Below are 21,631 nucleotides of genomic sequence, written 5' to 3' on the forward strand. Positions count from 1 at the left end.
AAGCCTCAACTATGAGCTTTTAGAGTGAAAGTTTGGGGTGACAAGGGCTTGGCAACCGTCCTTGCCAAGTCTTCCCTTCTTGGTTAGAGCTGCTGCACCACTGCTCTCGGTCAGGCTGGTAACAGTCCTTGAGAGGGTTAGAGATTGAGAGGAAGCTGAAAAGAGGATTGTGGGTCAGCTTCCACAGGAAAAAGTGAAACAGCTAATAAATCCTCTAAACAAACAAGAAAGGAGAGCTGTGACCTGAGATGGTGGCTGGAAGTAACAACTGGCCAGAATAAACATTGATTTTTTTTTTTAATGAAACTTTTCAATTACAGAACTATACTTTTTCATTGTTAGAAATATGTGAAAGTATGGAAAATACTATAGAGATCATGCAGAATTCTTCTCTCTCCCCCACAACACAAATCACTGTTAACATTTTGGTGTCTTTCCTTCCAGATTTCTGCCTCTCTATATGTTTGTTTGTGTGTATCTAATTTTTGTGTTTTATATATATATATACACACACATAATTTTTGTTTGTTTTTATAAAAATGGAATAGTGGTGACTGTAGCTATAAAATTAAAAGACACTTGCTCCTTGGAAGGAAAGCTATGACAAACCTAGACAGAGTATTAAAAAGCAGAGACATCACTCTGTCGACAGAGGTCCCTACAGTCAAAGCTATGGTTTTTCCAGTAGTCATGTATAGATGTGAGAGTTAAACCATAAAGAAAGTTGAGTACTGAAGAACTGATGCTTCTGAATTGTGGCGCTAGAGAAGACTCTTGAGAGTCCCAACCAATCTTAAAAGAAATCAACTCTGAATATTCATTAGAAGGACTGATGCTGAAGTTCCAATACTTTGGCCACCTGATGCAAACAGCCAGCTGATCGGTAAAGACCCTGATGTTGGGAAAGACTGAGGGCAGAAGGAGAAGTGGGCAGCAGAGGATGAGATGGTTAGACAGCATCACTGACTCTATGAACATGAATCTGAGCAAACTCCAGGAGACAGAGAAGGACAAGGAGCCTGGTGTGCTGCAGTCTGTGGGGTTACAAAGAGCTGGACACAATTTAGTGACTGAACAACAACAACATCTATTTTAGGGAAAGTTACTAAATCTTTTGCAGCCTTGGTTTATCGACCTGTGAAATGGAGCTAATAATACTTGCCTTACAGGGTTGCTGGAAGAATAAAATGAGATCACAGATGTAAAGAGATGGTCCAATAAGTGATGAGGGGACAGGAGGGAGGCACAGCAGAGATTCAAATGTGGCAACCATTGTTACCACTGATGTGAGTGATGGAGCATTTTCGTCTTCAGTTTTGGGACTCTGAGCTGCTGGTTTTAGACTAGATAACAATTTAGCAATCAAAACTTTCCAAGTAATGGAAAGTGAAAGCTGTACCATGAGAGAGGCAGAGGGACTACAATGACTTTCTCAGCTCCACCAATCCCTGCACACCCAAGCCCCTTGGAGTTCCTACCTGAAGCATCAAGACACAGCTAAGCCTCTTCCAGGAAGAATTCCAAGTCAGCCTCCCTCCCTTCTTCAACTAAAACACATTTCACTCAATAGTGAAATTTCCTTCAAAAGACTTCCCCTCAAAAGAGTGTTTTGAAGCCTGGCTTGTACTCCCAAACCACAGCTGAGGGCAAGTCTTACAGAACGTGCCAAGGCATAGCTGAAACTTGAAGACCTTGGGGATCTCGATTGTTCCTGATACCAGTTTCCAATTTGTCTTAAGGGAAAAAAAAAAAAATCACACAACTATTTGGTGCTTTGGTTTCCCTACACCAAGGAATGGGGAAGGTATTATCTACCCACTTGAACTCTCTAGAACGCCATGATGTATATCAAAGCTGTTTGGAAACAAACAGGCCAGTGCAATCTGGTGATCTAAAATTCAGATCACTTTGAAGTTAATATTTTTAATTTATAGTCATCAACCGCATTACTAGTTATTGACCTGAGATGCCTGATCATTCTCTGGAGAAGGAACAGCAGAGGACAGGGTGGGCAGTGGCCTTACCAGCAGTAGTCCAGCAGATGTGGAGGCAGGACAGGGATGTACACGTGCTGCCAGAACATGGGGTAGAGCATCGCAGCAGACCCGTGGATGCAGGCAGTCAACTGCAACAGAGATTAAAGATTCAGAGCTAAACAGTTGAAGTTGGGAAACACTCATTTGAGTTCAACAATAAAATTAAATATATACTTATCAACATATTTAGAATAAGTTAACTCAATAACCCTAAATCAAACTTAATAAGAGCTTCATTTTCCAAAAAATGTATTTTTTTTCATGATTATGAAGCTAATATACAATGACAGTAGAAAATTTAGAAACTGGAGAAAAAGATTAAAGTCTTCACCATCTGAAGATAACTTAACATTTTGGTATATTATCCATACATGTGTATGTGTGTGCTCAGTCATGTCCGACTCTTTGAGACCCCATGGACTGTGGCCTGCCAGGCTTTTCTGTCCATGGAATTTTCCAGGTAAGAATACTGGAGTGGGTTGTTATTTCCTATTCCAGGGAATCTTCCTGACCCAGGGATCGAACCTGCCTCTCTTGCATTGGCAGGCAGATTCTTTACTACTGTACCGCCTGGGAAACCCATTACCTATATATGGACTTTTCTAATAAAATCAGGATTACTGTAAACACAGTGTTAACTTTCCCTTTAAGTTAATATTATTTGCTGGCGTTTTCCCATATCTTTAAGTATTCTTAGAAAATATCTTTTAATGCCACCCAATGAATTTCTCATATTATATTTAAGCACTCTTCCATCATTAAGTTATATACTTGGATCAACTCAATAACTTTTATATATGGTCCCTACATGCAGAATTTAAAGACAAAGGTTATAAATATTTTAAGGCACTTAACAAATATAGTAATACAAATACAATAAATGTATTCATATAATAAATAGATAAAGGGTTGAGGCTCTTTATACTCCCCCAGCCATGTACTGGACTGCTTGGCCTCTCTGTACCTCACTGTACCTATCTTCATTTTATTTTTACTTCTCTGATCATGACTGAAGTTGAACATCTTATTATATGTTCTAAACTATATTTCTTAAGTAAATGATCTGTTCATATTCTTAGTCCACTTTTTCTAAAGAGAATTTAGTATATTTTAATTGATTTAGAAGAAATTCTGGATATGCAAAGGACAGTAATCTTTTGTAAGGGTTTTTGAAAATAATTTATGCTTATTTAACTTTCTTTGAAGTTTTGGGTAAAGAGAAAGCTTAAATAATTACATGGGCAAATATTTCCCTTCATGATGGTTTCCACTGTTTTTATACTAAGTCCTTCAAATTCTTCCTCAGCATTTAACTCTTTAATCCATCTGGAATTAATTTTGGTTTAAGGGCTAAGGTGAGAATTTATTTTTTCCACAGAGTTAATCAATGGCTCCAACACTATTTACTAACATCCTTCCACTCCCTCCTTTTTTGGCCTGTCTCTATTTCATATTTCTTTTTTTTTCTTAAGAGTTACATATATGACACAATCAGTATTTGATATAACAGAAAAATTAGGAAATGAAGATACAATGGAATAAAACTGCTACAAAATTCAGTACAGTGAAAGAAGGAAAAAACCAACACCTTTGGAGATAGGGCTATGAAGTGACAAAAGCCAACAACACATGTTTCTTTCTGTCTTTTTTCTTTAATGTTTCTTCGGTTTCTGGGAAGCCTGTTCCCATGAGGACTTTTCTTCTTTTGGAAGCTGTTAACCAGCCTTTGCTGACAGAAGGACATTTACGTGGCAAAAGAGTGACGCGGCAAGGCCCGGTTAAAAGAATCCCAGAGGTTAGTGTAACATGAACAGCTTTAAATTGGATATTCTGCTGATGGTTCACAGTTGTGAGAGCTGTGTATTAAACCCAAGGCTGCTACTTTTTTCCCCTCCTTTTCCCTCCAGACCCTGTTCTTTAAATCAGGTACATGCCATGAACAGGAGCTCATCCAACAAGCGCTCAAAAGCAAGTGCCAGTGACTCTGACAAGGCTTGTAGGTTTAATCCATCTTTTCTCAACCCATTTTGGTAGGTTTCCACATAAAAAAGGCTGTCTGTCATATTATACATGACTAATATCTTCGGGCTTAGAAGAGATAAAAAATCTTTGCTGGTGTTGAGTGAGTGGAAAATGAACCAACTTTACTCCAACTCCACCCTGAAGTCAGGCTGGAGGGTTTACATCAGCCTTCAATCCCAGCTCTCTTCTTCTCAATCCTTTAACCAAGTGCCAAAGTACTCATTCTAAAGTACAGGTCCAGTCATGTAACATCCTGCTTTGAATGTGCTTGGGGGCATACCTGGAACAGGCATGTCTTCGTGTCTGCAGCTCCCCATCTACCTATAGAGAAGCATCTCCAGCCACAGTCCCTGCGATCTTCTCCAGGTTTATCCTTGGAATAAACTGTTTGCAGATTTACGAGTAGATATGTACTCCTTTTCCTGCCCTCTGTATTCCCATAGGCCCAGATCCATGACCCTAGAGTCTGTTCACTATCTTCTTCTGCAAAGCTTTGCATGGCTCCGCTGGGCATGTGTCTCCTTTATTGATGGGATTATAACTGTGTGGGTTTGTCCTCTCACTGTAAAGGGCAGAAGGACCCTGTCTCTCTTATGCTCAGTGGCACAATAAATATACACATATATACACGTTTATGTGCTAGGTAATGCAATATTTATTGAATAAATAAAAAACAATTCCCACTTAGAATACACTCATATAGACAGCTAGTGGCTTGGTTTTTCATGCTCCTTGACCACCATTTTCATGAGTCTCGGAGAATAGGGTTTAAGATTCAAATTCCAAAATAATAACAATAAGCTTAGACATACAAATACACTACTTTTGGAAAATCAAGTCAATGGATTCATCCATCCATTTATTTAATAATATGCCTACTCTGTAACTCTACAACACACCAAATAAATAAAAGCACTTAAAAATCTGTATGGTGCCACCCAGATACAAGGTGGTATCATCATATGTATTCACCAGTAATTCTCTTTGAAAAAGTCTTTTAATAGAATGTTCCTGGTTAAGACAGAACTTGAATACTGGCCTCTTTTTAGTTTAAATTGGTTTGAGTCTAAATCCTATTTCAAGCAACACAGTGGCATGGATCTTATCTTCAGACAATGTCCTTTTCATGTCTCTTTAGCCTAAAAAAAACCAAAAAAACCTAGCAAGCTAAATTACAAGGTTTTAAAATTACTTATCCTTCCTAAAAATCAAACTTAAGATGTCTGATCATCATTTTCATTGGGAGATTTTCTCAGTGCCAAATCTCTGCAGCTATAATAAAATGCTCTTACCCATTTGGTTAAAAAACAAACAAACAAACAAAGAGTTCATTGGCTCTTTTCCAAAATACTAAATGACACACACAATGTGTATCATTTCTTAGAAATAATGGCTACGTGGACCACAGAAAAGCATTACGATACATCTTTGCTTAATCAGAAATAATATATATTCCATACATTATCATTAGCCACTTACTTTAAAAAAACAAACCTCTAAAACCAACCCTATTAAAAAAAAATAAGAGTCCTAAAGGACTACGCTCATTCCTTACAGAATACAAAATTTAAAAGTAATGAAAGTATATAATTTGGATTGTCATCAACAAGGGGGTATTGTGAATATTTAATTGAAGTGCAAGTTGAGGAAAATGATCCTATCAAAATCTCACTCAGTGGGAGAATAGAAAGATAGTATGTGTAAAATTTGCCCAAAGTCATTAGTCACAATGAATATTCATCAGAAGCCAATTATCAATCCCATTTAATGACACCCCAAAAGATTTTGCCCTAAAGCAGCTGAATAGTCTAAGACTCCAGACAAAACTAGACAAATTACACAGCCAACAGCTAGTCTAGCCAGGACACAAATTGTAAAGTAAACCACTGGTGGGTTTTTGGACGCACTTTTAGCAAATTCTGTCCTCAATTAAAGGTGCACAAGGTCAGTCTGATTTTGGAGCTTTCTTTTTGGCTGCATAGTTTCCTTTGAGGCAGAGGGAGAGAAAGGAGAGGCAGTGGAGGTAGGATGCGAATGAAGAGCAATCAAGGATAGGGTTTGAAAGATCAGAGACACTTTTTTTTTTTTAATTTGAGGTATTTCTTAGGGATAATACCCAGATTGTCACAATCTTAGATACCAATCCAACTGACTCCTAAGAGAATCCTGCAATTTAACATGGAATAAAAGTAAAGAGACCTTCATTAAGGAAAAAAAGGAATCTCAACAGTGTATGTGCCAGGCACCCTGCCAGGGGTTTACATGTTAAGTCACTTTAGTACTTCAGTTGTGTCCAACTCTTTGCGACCCTATGGATTATAGCCCACCAGGATCCTCTGTCCATGGGATATTTCAGGCATATTACTGCAGCGGGTTGGCATTTCCTACACCAGGGTATCTTCCTGACCCAGGCATCAAACCCTCCTCTCTTACAGCTCCTGCATTGGCAGGCGGGTTCTTTACCACTAGCGCCACCTGGGGGTTTGTCGTTGTTGTTCAGTCACTAAGTCGTGTCTGACTCTTCACGATCCCATGGACTGTAGCCCACCAGGCTCCTCTGTCCATGGGATTTCCCAGGCAAGAATACTGGAGTGGGTTGCCATGCCCTTCTCCAGGGGATCTTCCTGACCCAGGGATCGAACCCACGTCTCCTGCATTGCAGGCACTGGCAGGCAGATTCTTTACCACTGAGCCACCAGGGAAGCCCCTGGGTGTTTAGGATCTTGCAAAATACTGTTTTAGAGGTAGGAGTTTGTGTGTGTCTGTGTGTACACATATGTATTCAACACCACACTTCACAGATAAGAAAACAGTTTCACAGGTGAAATGACTTGCCCAAGGCCACACAGCTTGTAAGTGACAGATGGGACTCTGTAGTAAGAGACATTTCCAGGTCTGTCAGACTATAATAGGCACCTCCACAACACAAAAGTTAACTACAAATGTTTTGAGTGTCTATACTGTGCCAATACACCAGGCTCAGGATTCTGAACTAGGTGACATATTGTCCCTGTTGGCATGGCCAAATTATGTAGAATTTGCCATGCTGTTAGATGATCAAATATCTAAAAGCAAAATACCAATCAACAGAAAATGATTTTAAAAACAAACACAGCTGATCATTTCCTGAGGATAAGTTACATTTAAGTAAGGTAGTGTAGTATCTTTAATCCATAGGAAATTCTAGACAATGAAGTAACAAGTGTTAAAGGGAAAGGTTTACATTCCCATTTGGGCACTGGAAAGTCCTGCTGGAAAGTCTGGCTTTCACACATTTTCATGGAGCATCCACTAAATCTCTTTTTGATCTGAGCAAGTCATTTCCACTCCTGGGTCTCAATATAGAAAACAAGAGGTTAGATTACATGATCCCTGTCCCCACGTTCAGTTTTGACAACTTTGATCTAGAGGAACTGCTTACCCTTTGACATAAAGAATGTTTCTCCTCTGCCCCAGTTCACTTTCCTCAACCATACTAAGTACAAGGACAACAGACTGTCTCAAAGTTGGTCTTGCTCTCTCATCTCTGCAATCACGGGCACACCTGAGATTCATGTGGTCTCCGGGAAGCACCACCTTTCAATCATCTCATCTCCATCACCTGACTGTGGAGGGTACAGCCTTCCTCCATGCTTGGCCCTTGACACTCTAAAGGTCTCAGAGGTAGATAATCTTAGGAGACCAGGGGCATGAGACTAAAGATGTGAGTTCCTCAAGGACAGAGACCACATTTGATCCTCTCTTTATCTCTAACTATGCTTAATACAGAGCAGGTGCTGAGTAAGTGTTTGGGGAATGTTAGAATGCCTTCACCTTAACATCATGAGGAATGGTAGACAAGATTATCACACATTTAAGAAACTGCCTAATATATCATAACTAGAAGCTAAATTCTGAAAAGATATTGAGATTGCAAGTTTCAAAAGTTGAAAAAAAGGAAAAAAAAATCAGATCATCAGATGGTCAGAGTCATTCTTCAAATACAAGAAATCAGAATGTTAAAAGATTAAACTGACACCGGCTTCATCACAGGGTTAGAGGCATCTGGATTTCTCCTCTGAACCCTAACATCAGGAAACTGATAAAACGAATATAGAAAGAATATCAGATTATTAACCTTAAAGATGGGTCATTTTTCAGTCTACTTATTTCAGCCAAGAATAATCTTATGTAGAACAACTGTACAAAACTGTATGAATCTTACAAAAGTTGTTAGCTTTCTCAATTTGAGAACTAGATTCTTCTATTTAATTATAAGGCACCTTTCAAGTCATAAGGAAGTAAATGGTGCAGTGATTCAGACAATGTGATTCAAAGAGTGTTTTGATTTTTATTTTACTCTCACATGTAAAACCCACTATAAGATCAGCAAAAAGTCTTCAGTAAAACCTTCAGGGACTCTGAAAGTTAATGTACTCAAACCTTCGAAGAGTATCAGAAAAACCTTTAATTATAAATGGCTCAATTGTATTTACTATAGTTAGTGAGGGAAGAGTTGACTTTTCAAGAAACTATCCAAGATGCTTTAGGGCAAAGAGAATTTAGAAAACCTAAGAAATTAAAGGCCTTCAGCTATTCTAGACAGAAAGTGGGCATGCGAGCAGAAAGAAGGAAAAGAGTAAAGAATGCTCTGCTTTTCTTAGAAGTCAAATTCAATGCTTCAGTATTTTTTTTTTTTTTTGTGGGGTTGGAAGGTCAATCTTTCTTCAAATAGTTTTTCTTTCAGTTGGGTGGAACCCATCTTACCGCTTGCTTCTCCACTATTCTCTGGGGAAAGGGAAGGGGAAAACTTCCACAAAAACCAACATAGCACCATGGAGTCAAGTTGAGTGCCTTCCACTAAGAGAAAGATCATCCAGACCAGGAGGAAGTTTTCCCAGGCAATCACTTGCCTACTCAATCGCGTCTCTTCCCGCCCTCCCCTCTTTGTTCTTAAAGCTACTTACTAACTAGAGTGATCAGAGTAAGTTATTAACCAGAGCAACAAGTTTCACGCCAAGATCTGACACTTCAAAACATCAAAGCAATTAAAACCATCAGAGAAAAGTTTTAGCTACCAAAGCAGAGGCAGACTCTGTGGTATTACAAACTATGTGTAAATAAGCCTGCAGCATCACACGTGGGAAACTGCGGACTTTTTTGTAAGATAATAGAGACAAAAGATAAAATTACATTGGGATTGATAACAATTCATTTTAATTCATGGACAGCCACTTCTCCATTCTGTGCCTGTGACAGTCTAATTGATCCTGGAGTCAGGACGTGCCCTGTAGATCCCTGAAAAGGTGCAACCATTGTCAGTGAGTTCCAGCTGGCACTCAAGAAAAAAAATCTATTTTCCACCTCAAGTCTAGCATAAGTGAATATTTATATTTCTTTGAAAATATTTCCAAGGTCATAATTTGTATTTAGCTAATTTACTGCTTTAATAAAGAATCACATTTTTTAAAAGAAAGGAAGCATAATTGAACACAGAATCATGAATACCTAGCTATCAGTAATCCCATATGTGAAAAAGAAACTAAGAAAACTTGGAGTTACTAGATTTGAAGGCACAGGGAAAAAAAAAACAAAACTCCCCCTGTATAGTTTTGTCAGATAAATTCAATCTCAGAAAGTAACACTGAATTCAGAAAGATTGAAGCTATGACCAGATATCACAGTGACCACTTACTAAGCATTTACTATCTGCCAAGCACTGTTGTAAGTGCTTCACATATACAATGTAACTCATTTAATCTTCACTGTAGCCCTATAAGGAGAAGGCAATGGCACCCCACTCCAGTGCTCTTGCCTGGAAAATCCCATGGACGGAGGGCCTGGTAGGCTGCAGTCCATGGGGTCACGCAGAGTAGGACATGACTGAGCGACTTCACTTTCACTTTTCACTTTCATGCATTGGCGAAGGAAATGGCAACCCACTCCAGTGTTCTTGCCTGGAGAATCCCAGGGATGGGGGAGCCTGGTGGGCTGCCGTCTGTGGGGTCACACCGAGTCGGACACGACTGAAGCGACTTAGCAGCAGCAGCAGTAGCCCTATAAAGTAGGTAGCATTGTTGTTCTCATTTATAGATGAGGATATTAAGATTCCTAGATGTCAAGGTCTTGGATATTGTGTGATCTTGTGTAAAGTCACAGTAGTGGCAGAAGTAGGCTATAAACTTAGGGAGATGAGCTCCAGAGTTTGTGCTCTTAGCTCACAGGAGACTGCTTCTGTGATACGATCTGAATTAAATCGATAATTACCGAGTATACACTATGTGTACACACCATGCCCTCAAGCAATTCAAAATAGAGAGAAAAAGATCAAAATGCACACAATCAACTTCAACACAAAAGCATTATGAAAGAGGTGCTATAACATAGGTTCAAGTGTGCTAGCATATAAAGAAGGACTCTTTAATTCTGCCTGGGGCAAGAATCAGGCCTGCCTGCCAGAAAAAGAGAGAGAGAGGCAGGAGGGCAGAACCTGGAAGGATGAAGACAGGAAGCAGTTAGTCTTGCTCCCTGGGAGTCTGCTCTGGTGGTAATGCTGGGTCAAATGAACACAGCAGTTTCTTAGGCCACTCCAGCTCTACCCAGTAATGCCTGTGGAGATTTGAACAGGAAATGACAATTTAGTCAATGACTATGTGACTAGTGAGAAGTGGGTGGATATGGAAAATCTCATACGAGTTGCCATGACTATTCTGTTGCTTGGATTCATTCACCATCTACTCTCACCAGTTGTACTAATTAAATCTTCAGAGCTCTTCCAGGATCTCTATCGCCTTCTTTGCTTCAGAAAGTCAATCAGTTTATTGCCCCAAAAAACTAGGATTCAGAGTCAACATTTACTAAATGAGTAGTATGTGTCCAGCAATGGGCTACTGGCTTTCATATCTCTGAAAAACTCTGAGGGGAGTATTAACACTACCTTCTTTTTACTGAAAAGATTAAGTTTCCCGGGGCAACATGGCTAGGGAGGATCAAGTTACACAGGAAGAACTTCAACAAAACCATCTTGACTTGAAGCCTGGTGCTCTCTCCTCCTCTTGTCCTTTTTCTTGGGAAAAGCTAGCAGAAGCAGGGCTGTCTGAATCATCTAGCAGGGAAAACACATAGATAGCAAGACAGCACAAGAGAAAATACATGAATTTTCACAAGGTCTATATGAACTCCTAATGATATAGTCTAACCTCACAGCATACTTCATTTGCTCATCAGTGACCATGCTTTCAGCTTGCAGAAATAAAAAAAAAAATTGAGTTCTTGACTTCTGACCACACAGTAGGTGCTCCAATTGTGTTAACAAACTCCACACAGATGTCTGCCAATGTGAGTGCCATTAGGGCTTTTTCAAGTATATTAAGATGTCAGTGACTTGGAAGGAAAGTTATGACCAACCTAGATAGCATATTAAAAAGCAGAGACATTACTTTGCCAACAAAGGTCCGTCTAGTCAAGGCTATGGTTTTTCCAGTGGTCGTGTATGGATGTGAGAGTTGGACTGTGAAGAAAGCTGAGCGCCGAAAAATTGATGCTTTTGAACTGTGGTGTTGGAGACTCTTGAGAGTCCCTTGGACTGCAAGGAGATCCAACCAGTCCATTCTGAAGATCAGTCCTGGGTGTTCTTTGGAAGGAATGATGCTAAAGCTGAAACTCCAGTACTTTGGCCACCTCATGTGAAGCACTGACTCGTTGGAAAAGACTCTGACGCTGGGAGGGATTGGGGGCAGGAGGAAAAGGGGACGACAGAGGATGAGATGGCTGGATGGCATCACTGACTGGATGGACATGAGTTTGTGTGAACTCCGGGAGATGGTGATGGACAGGGAGGCCTGGCGTGTTGCGATTCATGGGGTTGCAAAGAGTCGGACATGACTGAGCGACTGAACTGAACTGAACTGACTTGAATATCACCTCTTAGTGCTTTATGGTAGAGATCTGATTCTTAAAAGAGTCATATAAAAAAGTTATTAATCCTATAATCTAGTGAAAGTGAAGTGAAGTCGCTCAGTCGTGTCCGACTCTTTGCAACCCCACGGACTGTAGCCTATCAGGCTCCTCCGTCCATGGGATTTTCCAGGCAAGAGTGCTGGAGTGGATTGCCATTAAGGAACATACAATTTATTTCACAAACTGACTACACCACTAAAATAATACACAAGATACTCTGCCAATGTTCTCAATGCAATGGCTGAAAAGAAACATCACCTCTCTAGATCCATTTATACAGATGTATCTAAAACTACCCTAGTAGACTACATCAGCACCCAACAGTGCTGAGAGATTAAATTACTCTTAGCTCTTTCCTGTTCTAGACTGCTGCTGCTAAGTTGCTTCAGTCGTGTCTGACTCTGTACGACCCCACAGACTCAGAGCTCTTTCAGAAATACGGAAATAATTTTTTAGTGCTAATCTGTACTCACAAATGGAAAAGGAAATGGCAACCCACTCCAGTATTCTTGCTTAGAGAATCCTGTGGATGGAGGAGCCTGGTGGGCTGCTGTCCATAGGGTAGCACAGTCGGACACAACTGAAGCGACTTAGCATGCATGCATGCATTGGAGAAGGAAATGGCAGCCCACTCCAGTATTCTTGCCTGGAGAATCCCAGGGATGGCGGAGCCTGGTGCACTACTGTCTATGGGGTTGCACAGAGTAGGACACGACTGAAGCAACTTAGCAGCAGTAGCAGTACTCAGAAATGCTTTCTAAACAAACTTAATCAGCCCTTATTATATAGTCTCAAGATGAAAAGGACTCTACTGATGCAAAATAATCAAAGAATAAATACTGTCTTAGAGAACTGGTCCTGAATCTGGTTATGTATCAGTAATTTGGGAAACTTTAAAAAAATAGACATTCCACAGTCCCATCTTAGACCTTTTGAATTAGAATGTCTAGAGGTGGTACCCAAGAACTTAAATTTTTATTATTATTTTTAATTTATTTAAATTGGAGAATAATTAGTTTACAACATTGTGATGATTTTAGCCATAATCAACATGAATCAGCCACAGGTATACATTTGTCCCACCCCATCCTGAATCCCCCTCCCACCTCCCTCCTTACCCTATTCCTCTGCAGTTGTCCCAGAGCACCGGCTTTGAGTGCCTTGCTTCATGCATCAAACTTGCACTGGTCATCTATTTTACATATGGTAATGCACATGTTTCAATGCTATTGTCTCAAATCATCCCCTGCTCTCCTTCTCCCTCTGAGTCCAAAAGTTTGTTCTTTACATCTGTGTGTCCTTTGCTGCCCTGCATGTAGGATCACTGGTATCGTCTTTCTAAATTCCATATATATGCGTTAATATATAGTATTTGTCTTTCTTTTCAACTTATTTCACTCTGTATAATAGGCTCCAGGTTCATCCACCTCATTAGAACTGACTCAAATGCATTCCTTTTTGTAGCTGAGAACTTAAATTTTTAATAAGCTGAGTGATTTCTAACACAACTAACTCAGGGATCAGCATTTGGGAATCACTAACAATCTGAACCCTCTGTCTAGTCCAAAACATGTGCTCAATGTGTTGAAGCAAGAAGGGCAGGAGAGGAAGGTAAGAACTAGTAGGGAGACCATGACGGGTTGAAGTCACAGCAATATTTAAAGTACTGCAAATTAAACTGTTGTTACTCTATATATTATATAGCTTATACATCCTCTATAACATCAATGTTCTTCATTCTTATAGTCTAACATGAACAAGAGAAAAGGAACTCGCACATAATAAATGAAGAACCTAGTTCAAAAATCAGCTAAGTGTATTTACATTTAAAGACCAGAGAAAAACCACATAAATAAAACATACCAATCTTTTCTATTTCCTGCCAATGGAAGTTCCTTTCATTTATTTCTAACAGTTTTTAATATTCTCTGAGCCACAATAAAATTTTATGTGATGGAGATTAGAGAGGCTATGCTATTTGAAAGTTTGGCTGCAGAGTCTGTATTTCATGCCACTTCGTTACATTTTGTTAAGGATTTCCCTCTTCACCAAAAGGGATTAGTTTTCTTCTCACTTCTTTGAATACTCTTCTTAGGTTGTTAGTGTGAACTAGGTTAATCTCTTTTTTAACATATAAAAGATGAACAAACAAAATGTTCAATTTATTTTATTTTTTTAAATGGAACACTAAATTTAGTCTTAGAATTCTGTTTGGTAAGTTTCCAGTTACAAGGTCTTGGCTTCCCTTGAGCACAGTTTGAAACAAAATAATGCAGTTTGTTCCGATGGCTGGAACATGCAGAGTGGAGTGTGCAGGCAAAGAGGCTCTGGCTCTGGTCCAGTATTTCAAACCTTCTTAGGCTGCCACTCTCATCTAGGCTTCAAGGGCTCCAGATAAGCAAACAGGATTAGTTATTTCTAGCCCAGAAAAGCTAGATAAAGCTTTATACACATCATTTAGGGACATAGCCCACTCTACAAGTCAGGGTAGTCATGACCAGGTAGATCTGATCAGGAAAGAAGTAAAGATGAAGCCAAGATCTGAAAAATTCCCTAGTCCACAAACTGACTCTTCTTAGGTCACAAGACCAGGTGGTGCTAAAACAGTGGATGCTGTGAATGGAAGTGGATAGGACAGGACTGGAACAAGGTGGGGAAGTTCCCTATCCCTTCACACCAACACTGAAGTGTCTACTAAGGCCACAACTGAGGGTGCTGGGGGAAAAAAGAAATATCACCCACCACTCTCCAGGCCATCAAGTCCTGCCAAGACACATTTTCTGGGATAATAGGAAGAAATTGACAGGGAGAGATATTGGGCTTTTTTTTTTTTTTCCTTCTGTACATGGTATACTTGGAGAAGGAAACAGCAACCCACTCCAGTATGCTTGCCTAGAAAATTTCATGGACAGGGAGCCTGGTGGGCTATAGTCCATGGGGTCATAGAGTCAGATACGACTGAGTGATTAAACGACATAACATACTATTAGAAAAATAGTAATTATTTTCATAGTTGTGGGTATCACACAAATAATTAGGTGTGGAGGCTCAATTAATTAGGTAACAGCCTTGCCACCAAATTGTGCTTCCTTCCTAAGAACTTGTTTTAAAAAGCATCTCTTAAGTGTGACAGACATGCCTCTGGTTCTTGTGACAGTTCCCACACAAGGATTCTGATGTTTGTTTGAGAGGTGACACCCAATAAATATAACCTGGTCCCCACAGCAAGCACTCTGAAGGGGCCAAGATTGATCTGTGTAATTCCTGGTTGTTTCTCCCTTTTCTGAAGCCAAAGCCTCCCTTCCCCAGACACAGCACATAATGACCCACCAGCATGTCCTTTTCTTCTATGACTAGGGCATAACCTTGGGCAAGAGAACCCATCTCTCTGAGTGGACAGATCATTCTGTAAAATGGGGATAATACTGCTCTTCTAGGACTTCTGTTGCAATTAGATGATATTATTTCTATAAAGGTCTTATTTTAGACTTACTTGCTATCCACAAGAGTTACCAAAAAACAATCTTGAGTTAAACTCAGATATGAAAATCTGGAAGAAAAATGGGGCCTTTGTGCTAGAAGAAATCTCCCTGAAGCATTTACATTAGAGAACAAGATGTAGTTAAATCTTCCCTATTTATCATTTATAAAGGAAAACAATCAATACACACTGCACAAAAAGAACAAAAAGTTAACATTTTTCTTACACAGAATATCACAACATTATTGACAGAGAAAGCCTGAAATGAATATTACCTGACTCTGAACTAAACATGGCTGGGTTTGTCTCTATTGACACACAGTCAGTTTTATGAAACATGGCCCTCTGGGATGTTCAACAGCTTTTATCTTTCAGATGCTTGATGGCTCTGAGAAGCATCAAGCCTACATCTGTATGAAACAAAATTGAGAAAAATGTGGTTTGTCAAGGTATGGCAGGCCACATCTGGATCTGTCAAGAGAGGGTCATCAAAAACTTCAGGCTACAGTATTCTTTGCATTTTCCTTCATCAAAAAGATAATAAAAAGTCAGTATTGAGTAAGTAAAAGGCAACAATTAGAAAGCTTTTAAACTCTAAAATTGAAGAGGTCCAAAGGCTCGGAGAAGGCATTGGCGAACCACTCCAGTACTCTTGCCTGGAAACTCCCAGGGACGGAGGAGCCTGGTGGGCTGCCGTCTATGGGGTCGCACAGAGTCGGACATGACTGAAGCGACTTAGCAGCAGCAGCAGCAGCAGCAGCAAAGGCTTGGATAAAAGGGATGTCTACTCAGTTACTTAGCCCCAGAGAAACAACACAAAACAGATCAGGATGTTGCTGATCCCCTATGAGGTAAAAGAAGACCTTCTCCTTCCCTAAAGAGATACCCACCATCCATTAGTAAAACTTAGAACTCAGTTAAGAATCAACTGTCTGTTTAAAAGTTTTTAAGCCAAAGTAATGTGTTTATAGCCTGAAAAACGAAACAAAAAGTGTTAAAGGCTTATACTACTGACAAATAGCAGCCCGTCTCATGATATCCCTTACCCTTAATCAAAAGTAATCACATTCAACACAATATTTATCTCCTTATTTTTAAAAAGTATTTAATTTAAAATTTTAAACATTAATCTTTGACTTACCATTATAGATATTAATAATTTATCAAAAACATATACATACATCTTATGCCAAACTGTTCTAGGAGTTTCGCAACTCATTTTATTTGACATGAGGTCACTGGTGACCAAACAGAAGCTATTTCAGTGGAGGTAGGGGCTAAATCACAACACAAGACAGAGGAGAGAATGAGAGGAGAGGAATTAGACAGTAAACAGAAGTAACTCTCTTGAGGAATTTTATTCTAAAAGGAAGAAAAGAAATGGGATAAAAGGGATGTGTTTAAGGATGTTTTGTTTTGAAGTTTGGGAGACACTATACTGTGCTAGTAAGTACTTAAGACTGTACCAGTAAAGAAAAAAAAAAAAAGATGCAGGATTGAGAAAGCTCAATGCTGGAGGAATTCCGTAAGGTGACAAGAAGGATGCTGCAGTATTAGCTTTCCTATGAGGCCCTCCTTGGTCATCTATCTAAACTGCAATCCCTGCCACACCAGTCGCCATCCACTCTCCTCCTCTGCTTTATTGTACTCCTTGTACTTAGAACTAGCTACTATTCTGTATTTTTAACCCACCTCATTTACTGATCTACTCTACTAGAACATAAGCTTCATATGAGGACAGGGACTTTTGCCTATTTTGTTCACTGCTGTATTACCAGTACCTATGGCAGTGCCACAAAAGCTATTTGCTGAATGAAGTCAGGTGGACACGTGGAAAGGTTGGCCTAGAGAGACTGGACAGTTCATCCACAACAGAGAAGGTGAGTGGAGGACTAGCTACCACAGGTTGACAGGTGTGGTAGGGGCTGGCACCACTCTCTCCTGAGTACTTTCATTAGATAAAGATGGAATTTTAGGTAAGAAATATTTTTCCCTTAGAAGTTTAGGCACTGCTTCACTATCTTCTCATTTCTAGAACTGCCACTGTGAAATCTTGTGCAAGTCTGATTCTTAATGTTTATACAATGACTACTTTGTCTCTATCTCTGTATTGTAAAATTTCATGATAAAAAGGACTTTTTAACTTTCAAAGAATTCCTGAAGCCAAAACCTCCCTTCCCCTGACGCTACATCATAACGACCTATGTGCCTGTTTCTTCTATGACTACCATGTGGCCTTAGGCAAGTTAACCCCTGTCTCTGAGTGAATGGGTCATTCTGTAAAATGGGGATAATATTGCTTTTTAAACTTTTAAAGAATTCTGAAATATATATACATATAAAAGCACATATACCATATAAGCAACATTTAAAAGAGAAAAAATTAAGACTCCAAAACCCAGCACCTGTTTAGAGTTGGCCAACTACAGCCCAAAGGCTAAGTTTGGTGTGCTTTCTACTTTTGTAAATACAGCTTCTTAGAAGAGTCACTCTCACTAGTTTACTGACTGTAAACGACGACGTCGTGCTGTGCGCATGTTAAGTCCCTTCAGCTGTGTCTGACTCTTTGCGACTCCATGGACTGGAGCCCACTAGGCTTCTCTATCCATGGGCTTCTCCAGGCAAAGATACTGGAGTGGGTTGCCATTTCCTCCTCCAGGGGATCTTCCCAACTCAGGGATTGAACCCACGTCTCTTATGTCTCCTGAACTGGCAGGGGGGTTCTTTACCACTAGCGCCACCTGTGAAGCCCTTGAGTCCAGTAATTGCATCAAAGACCATATTTACTACTGGCCCCTTTAAAAATGTTTGCTGATCCCTAACCTAGCTCAAGACAGAAAACAATATTTCTGATGTCACATGTACGCCTCCTCCCAACTGTACTCCTTTCACTCTCTCTGAGGAAACTACTACCTATATTTTGTATTAATAATTCCCCCTCCTTGTATATGCATCCTTAAATAATATGACATTTAGTTTTTCTTACTTGAACTTTATATTAATGAAATCATATTTGATATTCTTCTGTAGCTTGTTTCTTTTCTGCAGAATTCTGCACGAGAGGCCCAATCATATTGACAGTGGAGTTCATCTTCACTTACACAGTATTCTACTGTACAACTATGCAACAATTTATGAGTTCTCTGTTGATGGTTATGGGGGCCGGATTTATAAAACAAAACACTATGCTATGAACGTGGCTGCACATGTATCCCACTATTACATGATCAAAAACAGTGTGTAGGTATGTGCATACAGTCCCCCCCGCCCCCACCAGTTCTGCCCAAGAGTGGAACTGCTCAGTTTGGGGCATATGCAAATACTTCTGTACCACATACTCTTCAAAGCGTAGTACATGAAATTCTCTAGTACATCTGCAACATAACACTTGGCTTTATCAGACACCTAATTTTTGCAAACCTAGTGTTTTAATCACTGTAGTTTTAATTTGCTTTTCTGCGATTAATGTGGTTGAGCATCTTTCCATATATTTATTAGCCATTTGTGTTTTTTCTGTGAAATGTCCATTTGTGCTTTTAGCCAATGTTTCTATTGATAGATTTGTCTTCTGCTTTTTTTAGTGTAGTTTTTCATATATTCCAGATATTAATCTTTTGTCACTTTTATATATAGCAAATATCTCACCTCAGCTTGTGACTTGTCTTTCCATTCTTTGAATGGTATTTTTTAATGACAAAAATTTACAATTTTAATCTTTCTCTTTATACAATGCATAATTTGAATTATTTAACTGAATCCATTTCTATTCCAAGATCACAGATCTACTCCTATTTTGTCTTCTAACAGTTTTAAAATTTTGCCTTGATCTATTTGGAATTCAGTTTTGCATGTTGTATAAGACATAAATTACCTTTCCTGTGTGGATAATCAGTTATTGAAAAGTCCATCCTTTCCCCCAGATTTTACAATGCTACCTCTGCAGTATATGAAGAACCCACACCATGTGATCTGTTTCTGCAATTTCTATTCCATTCTACCAGTCTATTTGTGTATCCTTACACCATTACTCCCCAGGTGACAGCTAGTGGTAAAAAATCCACCTGCCAGTGCAGGAGATGCAAGAGACTGGGGTTCAGTCCCTGGATTGGGACGATCCCCTGGGGAAGGGAATGACAACTCACTCCAGTATTCTTGCCTACAAATCCCATGGACAGAGGAGCCTGTTGGGCTACAGTCCATGGGGTCACAAAGAGTTGGACAAGATTGAGCATGCACACAGGCACATGCCATTAGTAGTATCTTAATTACCATAGCTCCATATAAAGTCTTGATGTCTGGTAAAGCAAGCTTTGGGCTTCCCTGGTGGCTCAGACGGTAAAGAATCTGCCTGCAATGAGGGAAACCTGGGTTCAATCCCTGAGTTGGGAAGATCCCCTGGAGGAGGGCATGGCAACCCACTCAAGTGGGTTGAGACTCTCTTGTCTAGAGAATCCCCATGGACAGAGGAGCCTGGTGAGCTACAGTCTATGGGGTCCCAAAGAGTTGGACATGACTGAGCGACTAAGCACAAAGCAAGCTTTACCAACAACCAACAATTCTTTTTCTTCAAATATGTCTTGGCTCTTCCTTTGGCTTTCCACATTAGTTTCATAATCAGTTTGCCAAGTACTATGTAAAATCCTACTGGGATTTTGAATAGAAATGTATGCAATCTACAATATACATCATTTTGGAGTGAAATGATGCCTTCAATATAATGAGTCTTGCTATTCATGAACATGGTCATGCTTTTTCTCTACTGAAAATTCATTTATCAACATATGAATTTCCCCTTGCAATAAGTTAACATTGTGAGTTATAATAATAGATTTTCTAGTATTACCAGGCTTACATTTCTGGAATAAAATCAAGTCAGTTACTATGAATTATATTTGTTATGTATTTGCTACTGTTTAGATTGAGATTTCTACAGTTATGTTAATGAGTAAGATTGGCTGATAAGTTCTCTTTTGTGTGTGTCTTTTCATGCAGCTGAATGTCAAAATTATACAAGTGTCACAAGAAAAGCTGGGATGTGTTCTTTCTTTTTTCTTGACTCTTAAGAAGTTTGTCTAAGATTGAAATTACCTGTGATAAAACATACTTGTAAAACCATCTGGGCTGAGTGTTTTGGAAAAAAATTTTTTATGTATAGATTAAATTTCTATAAATTGAATGACCTATTCAATTTTTATTAAGAAGAAATAGGAAATTCAATTTTTATATTTATTCTTAATTCAATTTTGGTAAATTATATTTTTCTGTTCATTTCACCTTAGTTTTTGAATATTGGCATAAAATGAGTAAAGAATTTTCTTAATACCTAAAACTTCTGCTGCATTTGCTCATTTTGCTTGCTAATTTACTTCTTTACTTCATTTTAGTTTTGGGAAGGAGCAGAAATAACTGCGTGTTTAATCCACTACATTTATCTAAACAGTATCACACAAAAGGTACATTCTTACTTATCTCTAAGACTGAGAAATAACAGAACATACTACAAACTGTTGTATGACAATTAAATGAGTTAATAGATGGAAAGGGCTTAGCACAGTGCCTGGCACATACTAAGGGATCAAAAATACTATGGTAATATCATAGAGAATTCAATTCCACTGTTATGATGTCCTATTTTTGTTCCACTTAAGTTTAATAGTTTAAAGCAATAGCAACTGGTTATGGACTAGACTCTTTCAAGTTTAATAGTTCAAAGCAATAGTAACTGGTTATGGACTAGACTCTTTCAAATGTACTCAATCTATTCAGTCTCATCAGGAGGTAATGATTGGCAATATTCTCATTCTGAAACTCAGTCTGGTGTTCAGGCCCTGAGATTATGAACTACATTTACAGTCCAAAATAAAGTGCAAAACAAAGGAAGAGGTCTATTATGGGCTGTTTTCCCTTGAGGGCAAGGGCCATGCTTCTATCACCTACTAGTGCTATAAGCCTAGCACCCAACAGGCAATTAAAAAATTGTGCATACCTGACAAGCAAACAATACCAAAAAAATAAAATAATAAAATTACAATGAAAGCCATAAGGAAAATTCTAATGGTCTCACTAGTTTGCATTTATTAGGTGCCTTGAATTCATAGCTAAACACATAGGTAAATCAGAGGCCTATGATTCTTTCCATAGGTCCTTCAATAGG

General features: G+C 39.1%; 1 protein-coding gene across 7 annotated transcripts in view; it reads right to left on the bottom strand.

The window, feature by feature from the left end:
* Positions 1–21,631, bottom strand: part of DENND1A (DENN domain containing 1A) — a 530,572-nt gene that overhangs the window by 223,433 nt on the left and 285,508 nt on the right. For all 7 annotated transcript variants that reach the window (XM_061433489.1, XM_061433487.1, XM_061433488.1 and 4 more), the window contains one exon: positions 2,025–2,125. In XM_061433489.1, coding sequence (XP_061289473.1) covers positions 2,025–2,125 — 101 coding nt within the window. The remainder of the gene's footprint in view (positions 1–2,024; positions 2,126–21,631) is intronic.

This window comes from Bos javanicus, chromosome 11 (assembly GCF_032452875.1).
Source record: "Bos javanicus breed banteng chromosome 11, ARS-OSU_banteng_1.0, whole genome shotgun sequence".
Taxonomy (NCBI): Eukaryota; Metazoa; Chordata; class Mammalia; order Artiodactyla; family Bovidae; genus Bos; species Bos javanicus.